The 12,049-nt window shown below is 42.0% G+C and overlaps 1 protein-coding gene across 14 annotated transcripts in view; it reads right to left on the reverse strand.

Moving 5' to 3' along the window:
- Positions 1 to 12,049, reverse strand: part of Depdc5 (DEP domain containing 5, GATOR1 subcomplex subunit) — a 123,511-nt gene that overhangs the window by 106,303 nt on the left and 5,159 nt on the right. For 13 of the 14 annotated variants that reach the window (XM_052198164.1, XM_052198163.1, XM_052198162.1 and 10 more), the window contains 3 exons: positions 7,615 to 7,700; positions 6,796 to 6,879; positions 4,913 to 4,962 (listed from right to left, as the gene is read on the reverse strand). In XM_052198164.1, coding sequence (XP_052054124.1) covers positions 4,913 to 4,962; positions 6,796 to 6,879; positions 7,615 to 7,700 — 220 coding nt within the window. Of the gene's footprint in view, positions 1 to 4,912; positions 4,963 to 6,795; positions 6,880 to 7,614; positions 7,701 to 12,049 lie in introns of those variants that run through there. The other variant, XM_052198173.1, reaches the window with a different exon arrangement.

Here is a 12,049-nt window from a genome sequence, read left to right on the forward strand (position 1 = left end):
ACGAGATGGATATTGATTGAAACAGACTGTAAAAAAGTTCATAGACCTTAAAAAAGGTCGATCAGCACCCATGGGTAAATGGATTAGAATTACTGCTGATATTAGCCCTAATGACTATGAAATTGGATTTGGACAAGCAATGGCCAATAACCCTAATGTCAAAATGTCTGTTGTTTTAACTGTGAGAAATGAGGTCATCTGAAAATAGATTGTAGGCAAGTCATTCCTAGAGACTTCTCAAGAAGACCTCAGCCTTCCAGGATTTATAGAAGGTGTGGTAAGGGTAAGTAGTCCAATGACTAATGAGTAAAGATCAGCAAGAGATAATTGAGGTAATACCTTACTGAGGTGAAACTAATTCCCTATGAGATAATCCTTAAATATGGGGAAACCTCCTAAAGGGTTCGCTTGTACCTGGGCACAAACAATATGAGCCAGGTATTTCCTGTCAGTAATCCACAGAGCAACTGGAGAAAACCAAACTAGGTATTGGAGAGCTAATGCATGCTACAGTAGGAGGCACTGCCCTAGACTTAGCCATAAGTAAAAATCTCACATTATCACCAAACATTCAATGCTACAAAAATACCCACTGGAGTCATGGATTACTACCTACAAAGACAGCAGGGATGCTTTCAGGAAGAAGTAGCCTAACATCTCAAGGATTCACTGTACATCCAGGATGTACAGATGAAGATTTCAAGGGAGAGACTGAGATTATGTCTTACATAAAGAAAAATTGCAGTTTAAAGCTGGAGACAGGCCCGAGCGGTGGTAGCACACTACTTTAATCCTTTAATCTTTAATCCCAGCACTTGGGAGGCAGAGGCAGGTGGATTTCTGAGTTAAAGGCCAGCCTGGTCTAAAGTGAGTTCCATGGCAGCCAGAGCTACACAGAGAAACCCTGTCTCAGAAAACCCAGTAAATAAATATATAGAAATAAATAAATTCTGGAGACAGGATTCCTAGCTTTTACTGTTTCCTTATGTCAAAGGCCAGGAGTTCCAATAAAAGAATATAAGAATCTGGAAAAACCTGAAGACACGGTTTTTGACAAATTGTTATCAACGACCAGAGATCAAAAATTAAATGGTATTGAAATTGAAGGATTGGTGGACACAGGAGCTGATTTAACTATAATCTCAAAAGAATCTTGGAATCCACATCAGCCCTGTCAGAAGGTAACTACAGTTTGTTGGGATTGGAGCATTATTCCAAGTAAAACAAAGTGCAAGACAAACTAAATGTATGGGACCAGAAGGTCAAATATGTGGCACACATAACCATAAACCTCTGGAGAAGAGAGCTACTACAACATTGGGGAGCTTAGATGAACATGTCTTCACTCTCAGATAATGGATACCTATTTTAACTGATACTGTATATTGATATCTTGTGTAATATGGCTTGATTGTTTCTCTGTTTAAATAAGTAAAAAGCCACTCGCTGATATGGTGCTGGGCATAGAGTGATAGTGCCTAATTGTCTAGTTTCAAATGTAAAAAATGTTATGTGTGTATCTAATTGTACCTTGATAAACAAAAAAAGGAAATAAGAATACCCAGAAATAGACTGAATAATGTTTAAATTCTTTGAATGCCAGTGAGGCAGGAACAACAGCTGCTGAAAGACACTGGGTTATAGGGAAAAACTACGGAACTAGATCAACCTGTATACTGTAAAGATGTGTTAACACCAGAGTGGTAGTGAGAAAATGTATAACGGGTTTGTCTGTTTGCACAGGTGATAAAAGACCATGGGTTCCATCAAAATTGATAAAGCTCTGATCTGGTAAGAGAAGCTTCCACTTGAAAGGCAGGACTCAAGGAAGGAAGATAGCAATGTAGATGACATGGAAAGCTGACCTCCCCCCCCCCCAAACATGGGGACAGATCAACAAACTGGTTGAAAAAGGACAGATCGTTTACTAGACTGGTAGACTGGAGACCTCTGATGCTAAAATGGACCTTTGGTAAAGGACAGATGATTAGGACTAGTTATAAAGGATCACTGACAGATCTTCATAAGGACATCCTGCTGCTAAGTCTGTGAAACTGATAATTGTTTCTGTTGTAAAAGTGACACTGTACACATTTTACCTTAAACAGAAAAGGGGAAGATGTACAGAAATTTTAATCCAGCAACATGGCTGCTCTGGGAAGGGATCACATCCAAAGACCTTCTAGGTCTATACAATCTAGCCAGAATGCAGACATTTATATTTCTATGTTGTTTTCATGGTGACTGTATCAGTTACACTGCCACCACCAGTCTATCGGAGTCCCTGCCCTCACCCCCTCAGCAGCACTGGTTATTTTTGCTTTGTTGATGGTAGCCATTCTGACTGGGATGACAGTGTGAGACCAAAACAGGAACGAGAACAACACACCTTGCAAGTTAATGGAAGAGCAATACAGAAAAAAATATATCTTGCGATTAAGAGTTATTTTTGCAGTTAAGAAAGTTAATAGAAAGTTCCTGTTGGCCCTTTGTTTGACCTCTGCACTGGTAGTGCTTCATCATGTGGCAGAAAATATGCCAGGATGTATACACTTGCCTCTGTAGTCAGAAGTGCACAGGCAGGAAGTGCATCAGAATACATGCTTAGCCCTGATTGGACTTGATAAGAAATATGGCAGCCCTGTGTTTTTGCCCTTTTTAAGCCTCTGTAAAACATGACTTGTGCCATTTCCTGGGAAACCAGGAATGGGCGTGGCTAGAGTCCATCCATCTTCCTAGACAGTATTAAATTAGAGCGTGCTTCAAAACTGGCTCAAAAATTGTGATAGCAGTCTTATTCTTGACCAGTGGGATTAACATATAGAATCTTAAAGCAATTTTAATTTGTGGGGTTTTTTTTGTTTGTTTGTTTTGTTTTTTTTGTTTGGTTTGGTTTTGGTTTTTTGGATTTGGTTTTTCCAGACAGGGTTTCTCTGTATAGCCCTGGCTGCCCTGGAACTCACTCTGTAGACCAGGCTGGCCTCAATTCAGAAATCCGCCTGCCTCCGCTTCCAGAGTGCTGGGATTATAGGTGTGAGCCACCACCGCCCAGCAATTTGTTTTTTTCTGATATGGATCTCAAATTTTCTGTATTTTAGTAAAGGGACTTTTCAAAATCCCTCCATTTATCTCAGTGCTAGAGATGAAGCCCAGGGCCTCATTTATATTTCTAGTCAGTTAATCTCTCAACCACAATTTTAATTTGTGTTACTCTGATGACTAAAGATGTTGAACATTTTCTCAAGTATTTATTCACCATTTGACTTTCTGCTTTTGAGAACCCTCCACTTCCTATTAGTGAGCTATTTGAAATCAGTGAAGTTCACAATCCATTACAGCTGTAATCTAGAAATAAAAAGTTGAAATAGTTTATTAAATATAGCTAATACAGCATCTTTTGTACTACATATCTTTGTACAAGCTAAGGGAAGCTGGATAGAGGGCTCTTTAAGAGCAACTGTTGCTCTTACAGAGGACCTGGGTTCAAGACTTGCACTCACATAGTGGCTCACAAGCATTCATAGCTCCAATTCCAAGAGATCTGAGGTAGACATGTGGTGGGAATACACATGCAGGAAAAACACTCATACAGAGAATATTTTTAAAAGCCAACTAATTAAAATAAACTATGGTGTGACCGAACGTGGTAGTGCACGCCTGTAATCCCAGCACTTGGGAGGCAGAGGCAGGTGGATTTCTGAGTTTGAGGCCAGCCTGGTCTACAGAGTGAGTTCCAGGACAGCCAGGGCTACACAGAGAAACCCTGTCTCGAAAAACCCAAACAACAACAACAAAAAACTATGGTGTGTCCATACAACAGACTATCATGGAGTCATTACAATAATGTGTATAATGAGCTGTAAATTCACAAGACTATAAACAGCCAGCATAGGTTACACAGTGAATTCCAAATTAACCTACACTACCATGAGACATGAGACCCTGTTTCTAAAAAAAAAAAAAAAAAAAAAATGGAGATGTAGATTTGTGGCAGAGGACTTTCCCAGCATTTGTGAGGCCATTCCCAGCACAAAACATATAAGACCATAAAGAAAATGCTGCAGTGGGTGGAGTGCAGGAGTTTCAGGGCTAGAGTTGTGGCTCAGTGGTAGAGTGCTTGACTGACTAGTACATACGAGGCTCTGGGCTCCATCTCTAGCTCTAAAAAAGGGAGGTGGCAGATTTTGAAAAGTCCCTTTTACTAAAATACAGAAACCATTTTAAATGCAGTCATCGAGAGGCAATCCAATTAACAAGGCAACAAGCACATCATAGCTACGGTGCTGTTAGTGTGCACCTGTAAGCAAGAATCCTATAAAAACCAGGTGTGATTAAACAGTGATATAAAATAGTTTCAACTCTTAAATATGTAATTTGCACCTCTTCTTACAGTAACTTCAGCCACTTTTCGAGGTAACTCTAAAAGCAGCCAGGTATGGGGGTATGCACCTGCCATCCCTGTACTGGAGAGGTCAGGGTGGGAAGACTCAGGAGTTAAGAGCCAGTATTGGCAAGCCAAGTGTGGTGGCATATGCCTTTAATCCTAGGACTCTCGGATCCTTGTGAATTCAATGCTAGCCTGGTCTACAAAGCAAATTCCAGGACAGCCAGGGCTGTTACACAGAAAAACACTATCTTCTAAAAACAAAAACAAAAAGCTAGTGTTGGCATCACTGAGGACAGCCTGGCTACAAGAGACTAGGTCTCAACATCCCAGAGAGCAGAATCATACAGCAGTCCTGAAATTGCCATCGCGTACTTGGTACTTCTTTGCTCATATCACAGCAGTCTAACACCTGAGCGCCTTCCTGGATGGAGACCCACAGCCTGGAGCGTCGAACACAGCCGACTTGCTAAACTAGATCCTACTGCTGCTTACTACCCAGTGAGTCCAGAATGCCAGGATACCTACCTGATGCCAGCAAATTCCACTTTCTGAGTGATATAGGCACAGGTGCTCACCTAAGGGAAGAGAGAAAAAGAAAAGACTTAAACCACCAGGAAAGTCACACAGAAGGGCTCCTGGCTTTAAAATCTTCTCCAAAAGCAACAATAACAACAAAACAGTAGAGCGTGGTGGTACAGGCCTTTAGCCCCAGCACTCAGAAGTCAAGGCAGAGCAAGTTCCAGGAGAGCCAGGGCTACACAGAGACCCTGTCTCAGAAAAAAAAAAAAAAAACAATCTTCTACAACAACAAAGTCCAGTCAGCAAGGCAGTGAGAGCTTTACCACACAGGGAAGAAGCTGGAGCCAGGTGATGACTCACTGGCTCTCGAGGCCGCAGCAAGTCCCAGCAAGCAGACAGTAAGTGCCGCCTGAGACGTCCACTGATCTTCAGGAGTGCTTACCTAGACCCTACATTTATCTACATTATAAATGTTGTATAAATTATCTTTACACTTTAGAATTTTATTCAGTGCCAAAGTCCAAACCAAAGACTTCAAGGTTAGCTACTACTGAGAGAGCTAAAAGAAACAGAAATTCCGCCGGGCGGTAGCGGCGCACACCTTTAGTCCCAGCACTTGGGAGGCAGAGGCACCTCTGGCAGATGTCTGAGTTGGAGGCCAGTCTGGTCTACAGAGTGAGTTCCAGGACATCCAGGGCTACACAGAGAAACCCTGTTTTGAAAAAACAACAACAACAACAAAAAAAGCATAATTTTCACTTGTTTGTTTATTTATATTTGATGCTGAGAACTGAACTAAAGTCCTCACATATAATAAGCAAAGGCTCTACCACTGGACTACGTTCCTAGCCCAATCAAGGTTTTGGTTGTTTGACTTTACCCCGAAAATATATTTTGTGTAGAAGTTGTGCATATAATTTATTCCTTCAGGGCTGGAGAGATGGCTCAGTGGTTAAGAGCAGTGACTGCTCTTCCGAAGGTCCTGAGTTCAAATCCCAGCAACCACATGGTGACTCACAACCATCTGCAACAAGATCTGAAGCCCTCTTCTGGAGTGTCTGAAGACAGCTACAGCATACCAACATATAATAAAGAAAATAAATCTTTAAAAAAAATTTGTTTGTTCATAATATGCAAACACTGGACTAAAAAGTTTTCAGTACCTGGTCAGCACTTGGCATTTTAAATGTTAAAAGTTCATTAAAGATAAATAAATACGTGGCTGTGATGGTACAGGACTTCAATCCCATCACTCAGGAGGAGTCCAAGGCCAGTCTGACTTACACAGCAAACTCCAGACCAGCCAAGTCTACATATTAGGACCATCCTCACAACTGGGGCTGGCAGTGGGGTAGGAGCTGAGAGAAGGCACTTGTTGCTCTCACAGAGAACCCAGGTTCAGGTCCCAGCACACACATGGCAATTCAGTCTGTAACTCCTATTCTAGAAGGCCTAACTTTCTCTTCTGACTGGTGAAAGTACTATGTATGCATAAAGTACAAATATAGGCATGCAGGCAAAACAGCCATACATGTAAAATAAAATAAGTAAGAAAGAAAATAGATAAGGATATAGACAAATGTTTACAGTAACTAGTTGCAGATGCTAGAATTGGAACTTATTTTGATGGTTCTAAATTTATATGATAAATGAAGACAATTTGTCATAAAAAAGACAACATACTATTTAAAATAAGCAATCTAGCAGGGCGGTGGTGGCACACGTCTGTAATCCCAGCACTCTGGGAGGCAGAGGCAGGCAGATTTCTGAGTTTGAGGCCAGTCTGATCTACAGAGTGAGTTCCAGGACAGCCAGGGCTACACAGAGAAACCCTGTCTCGAAAAAAATCCAAATCCAAAAAACCAAAAAAAAAAAAAAAAAAATCTTACCAAACTTTTCTTTAGTCGCCACATATCCCCACGGCCAATATACTGATCCTTAAAAGTCAATTCCACGAGGTCAAGAGTCACATCCTAAAAGAGAATAACCACACATCTGTATTATTTTGCTACACACCATAAAAAAGATGCAAAAAAGAAAAGCTTTGGGAGACCACTCAAGAGCAGAACCTGAGAGAATTCTCCACAGCAAAGGCAACTCAGCCATGCCCATGGCAATTCTACAGGACACCGTACGGCAGCTATCCCATGAAAAAGGACATCAGAGGACTAACACTGTGCTTCAGTCCCTTTGTTGCTGGTGATTAGCAAAGGCTATGGTTGGTTTGTAGCCCAGGCTACCCTCTCACTGCTGAGTAATCGTGCCTCAGCATAAGTAGCTCAAACTACAGCTACATGCAACCTTGACCTGTGTTATAGTCTTGAAGATGACATCGAGCCATCTGCTTTACTTCACTATAGAAAGTACATAATAGCTGGGCAGTGGTGGCGCATGCCTGTAATCCCAGCACTTGGGAGGCAGAGGCAGGCGGATTTCTGAGTTCGAGGCCAGCCTGGTCTACAGAGTGAGTTCCAGGACAGCCAGGTCCAGAGAAACCCTGTCTGGGGGGGGGGAGGGGAATCAAAAATAAATAAATAAATAAATAAATAAAAGCAGCCTATGTACATTTATATCTAAATGACCTAGATATGGCTATATATTTAACAATCCAGCACAACACTTTAGTACCTCATTTCCATAGTTCCTAACCTTTGAGGATAGGTGCTAATTATTATAAAAAGATATAAAAGTACAAAGCAAAGACTTGCCTTGGGGTCTACAACATTCACATAGACATCTTGATAAGGTCTTAGCCGGAATACTTGAGTCACAGTCTGGTCCACACTGATAGTTTCTGAAACAGAGAAAAAAATCTGGATCAGTTAACACATTTTGAAATCAGCACATACTCAAAAATTAATATAACTCATCATTTGCTATTTCTTTGTCTTCCAGGAGTTCAATATTTAAACAATTCTGTACTTTACGGATGAAACACAACCAAAAAACTACCACTTGATTTAAAGTGATAATAAACACCTGATGTCATGGCAACCTTGCCCTGTGTTATATATAGTCTTGAAGATGGCATAGAGCCGTCTGCTTTACTTCACTATAGAAAGTACATAATAGCTGGGCAGTGGTGGCGCACGCCTATAATTCCAGCACTTGGGAGGCTGAGGTGGGAAGACTGAAAAGCCACACTAGACTACTTAAGCAGCCTCTGCCTCAAAGAAGAGAGCTGGGGCTGGAGAGATGTTCAGTAGTTAAGAGTTGCTGTTCTTGTAGAGGTCCTGGGTTGGGTTCCCAGCACCTTACGGTGGCTCACAACCATCTGTAACCCCGTTTCAGGCGTGTACATGATACACATACATGCATACAGGCAAAACATCCTTACAAAAAAATAAACAAATCCAATCAGTAAAGAAAGAAATGTAACTCAGTAGTGGCACATATGAGTCAAGTTCATAAGGATCCTGCCTTGGGAACTGGAAAGACGGTAGGCAGTAAAGTGCCTGCTCCATGGACACAACAACCTGAACCCTGGTCTTCTGCACCCTCATAAAAGGCAGGCATGGATGCACACACCTGCTCCCTAGCAATGGTGCTTCAGGTCCTTTGGCGCTAGTGAATCCTTGGACTGGTGGCCAGTTAGCCTAGCCAAAACAGAACTCTGACTTCATCAAAGACTATTCTGCTGGCAGTGGTGGCAGCTGGATCTCTGAGTTCAAGGCCAGCCTGGTCTATATAGTGAGTTCCATGATAGTACATTTACTAACACACAGTGAGACCCTCTCTCGAAAACAAAAATACTGTCACAAAAAAACTAAGAAGTGGGGCTGGAGAGCTGGCTCAGCAGTTAGGAGCACTGACTGCTCTTCCAAAGGTCCTGAGTTCAAATCCCAGCAACCACATGGTGGCTCACAACCATCCATAATGAGATCTGATGCCCTCTTCTGGTGTGTCTGAAGACAGCTACAGTGTACTTACATATAATAATAAATAAATCTTAAAAAAAAAACTAAGAAGATGACACCTGACATCGACCTCTAACTTCTATACATACAGGCATTGGTAAGCACACATGCACATTAAACACACCCACAAACAACATAGGCACACACACAGACAAACACACACACACACACAAAACAATATTTTATTACTTGTGACACGGAGACAAGGATAGTTATGAGTTGGAAGCTAGCCTGATAAGACATTGAGTTTGAAGCCAGCCTAAACTACAGGGGGAAAAAAAAGAGTAGTTAAGTGCCTTTGACTGCAGCACTCTGGAGGTAGAGGACTGAGGATCAGAAATCTAAAGCCACCCTAACTACCCAGCATGTTCATCCTGGACCATGAAACCTTATTACCACAAACAACCAGAAAGGTTTTTAATTAAAATATTTTAAAAAGCATTTTAAAAAACTATCAAAAACAGCTGAGCTAGGTGTGGTGGTATATGCCTTTAATTCTAGCACTTGAGAGGCAGACAGATAGAGCCCACCAAGTACCAGGCCAGCTTGGTCTACATAGTGAATCATGAACAGCCAGGGCTATGGAGACCCTATTTAAAAATATGTAAGGAAAGAAAAAAGAAAGAGGGGGAGGGAGGGAGGAAAATAGATGATAGACAGACAGACAGACCGATCTGAAGGCTAGGAATATGACTCAGTGACAGCAAACTTGTTTAATATGCAGAGCCCTGGGTTAGGGTGGAAGGAGCGACATAAGAAAATTCAAACCCCAGTGGCAGAGGTGAGCTACTTAACCTTCCCTCCTAAGTTGTTGGTCACGGAAGACTCCAAAGATCTGAAAATATAAGCAATTCCATTGCCATGGGTGGCTCACCAAAACAGACGCTGAGACCTTATTTTTGAGGGTGCTACATGCCTTGGTCAAGGAGCACAGAGAAACCAAGCTGAGCTGGAAGCTTTCCTCGATAACTAGCCCTCATGGTGACAGAAGGGATCCTCAACTGTCTTACTCAGCTATGGATCTGACACCCCACAATACAAACCAGCCAGGCAGGACGAGTCCATGGTGCAACAGGAGTCTGTTATGGATGACTCTGACACACACACACAGCAGAAGGAGATTCATTTCCACTACTAAGCCTGTGGTTGGGGAGATCACAAACAGTAGTGTGGAAACTACTGCTACAGTTTTACCACAAGGGTACAATGTCCCTTTCACACTGATATAGCTCATCCAAGTACCAAACAGGTGCAATCCTGTTTAGCTTCTAAGGTCAGAGGAGACCGAGCGCATTCATAAAGCCATATTCAGATCGCTTTCTAAATTAGTATACTTTTATTTTATTCATTCATTATTTTGATTTTGGAAAGAGTCTCACTATGCAGTCCTAAACTGCCCTAGAACTCTACTCTGTAGCCCAGACTGGTTCTAACTCACAAGGCTCTCTAGCCTCCCCTAGAACTGAAAGTATATAAGCACTGAAACTGCCCAAATAACTATGTTTATTCCCATCGATTAGTTTTGCTATTAGCTTTGACCAGAAAAGCTTCTTTCTGCATTGGTCAGCAATGATTGCAGATCCACAACTGGTCAAGATGCTGAGAACAAATGACTTTTGCATGCCAGGCCTCAAGACTCGGGGAACATAGCAACACAGGAGAAGGGGCAGAGAGAATATAGGAGCCAGAAAAGGGGGAAGAACAGTGTGGGTCGCTCACATCTGGATATGATAACTTCATTGTTTAACTCACAGCGGCTATGATTACATAACATCAGGCCTGTTACTGCTGTCATGAAAGGAGGAGACTCACCAGGCCCTAGCCATTCTTGCACATTTAATGGTTGATGAGTAAAGAAAAGACATTTTCCCAGTGGTGTATCCAGGGTAAGGTGCCTGTGCTCCTGTAAACAACCCCAATAAAGCTTACTGGGTCATGCACAAAGAAAGAGACCTGGAAGCAGCAGGGGAGGTACTGTAAAAGAGGAGCGGACTTATCCAATGTGAGGAACAAGAAAGGTGGTGAGGAGTGAATTTGATAGAAATACATTCTGTTCATGTTTAGAAACGTCACAATAAAACCCATTATTTCAGGCGGCAAGGTAGTACAGTGGTAAAGGCACTTGCCACCAAGTCTGACAACCTAGGTTCAATCCTTGGGACCCACATGGCAAAATGGAAGAACTGATTCCTCAAGTTGTCTTCTGACTTCCACACCTGCATCCTGCCTGTTGTGTGTCCACGCACTTAACTTACATTAAGCAAACATAGGAAAAAAGGTTTTTTGCTGTTTTGCTTTTTTTTTTTTTCTTTTTGGAAACAGGGTCTTACTATGTCTTCAGAAAAAGAGAACAGAATATGCACAAATCCACAATTGATCAGGATGCAGAGAACAAAAAGAGATTGTGGGGGGCTGGTGAGATGGCTGAGTGGTTAAGAGCACTGACTGCTCTTCCAGAGGTCCTGAGTTCAAATCCCAGCAACCACATGGTGGCTCACAACCATCTGTAACGAGATTCGACGCCCTCTTCTGGTGTGTCTAAACAGCTACATTGTACTTACATATAATAATAAATAAATCTTTTTTTTTAAAAAAAAAAAAAGAGATTGTGTTCTGTTCTGTCCCGACTGATACATATATTCACAGCTCCTCACCTAAGGCTCTGGGACCACTGTCAAAGTGAACACAGAGACTGTAAGAGCTAGAAGGACAGGAAGTTCGCTGCGAGACTGTCACCTAGAAATGTCAGAAAGCCTCCCATTATCAAGTGGCTGCCTAAACAAGACCTAAAGAATGTCACACCAGTAGACATGAAAATATAAAAAGGGGGAAGCTTGAGGGCTCCCCTCTTTGTAGACAAAAGACTACAGGCAACTGAGGGATGCCAAGTACCAGGGAAGAGCCCTCGATTTTAGTTATCCAACACCAAGTGGTCATCCATGAGATCATGTATACACAGGTAACATGAGCCCGCTGCATTTAAGCATTATGGAATGTGTATGTAAGTACGTAGCAAAGACTCAGAAAGAAAAAACCTGCATGCTTTTTTCCTCTCAAGCAGATTCTATCCTATGTGTATGTGAACAAATGTGCATGTGCATACAGTAAACACGAAGAAAAAAGTGAGGAAGCTGAAGACCAGGGAACGAGGAAAGACAGGATGCAGGTGAAAGAACCAGCCATGGCAGAGGACAGGAAGCTACTTGTCCGAGTTCTAATTCTGCCA

This window comes from Apodemus sylvaticus, chromosome 11 (genome assembly GCF_947179515.1).
Source record: "Apodemus sylvaticus chromosome 11, mApoSyl1.1, whole genome shotgun sequence".
Classification (NCBI taxonomy): domain Eukaryota; kingdom Metazoa; phylum Chordata; class Mammalia; order Rodentia; family Muridae; genus Apodemus; species Apodemus sylvaticus.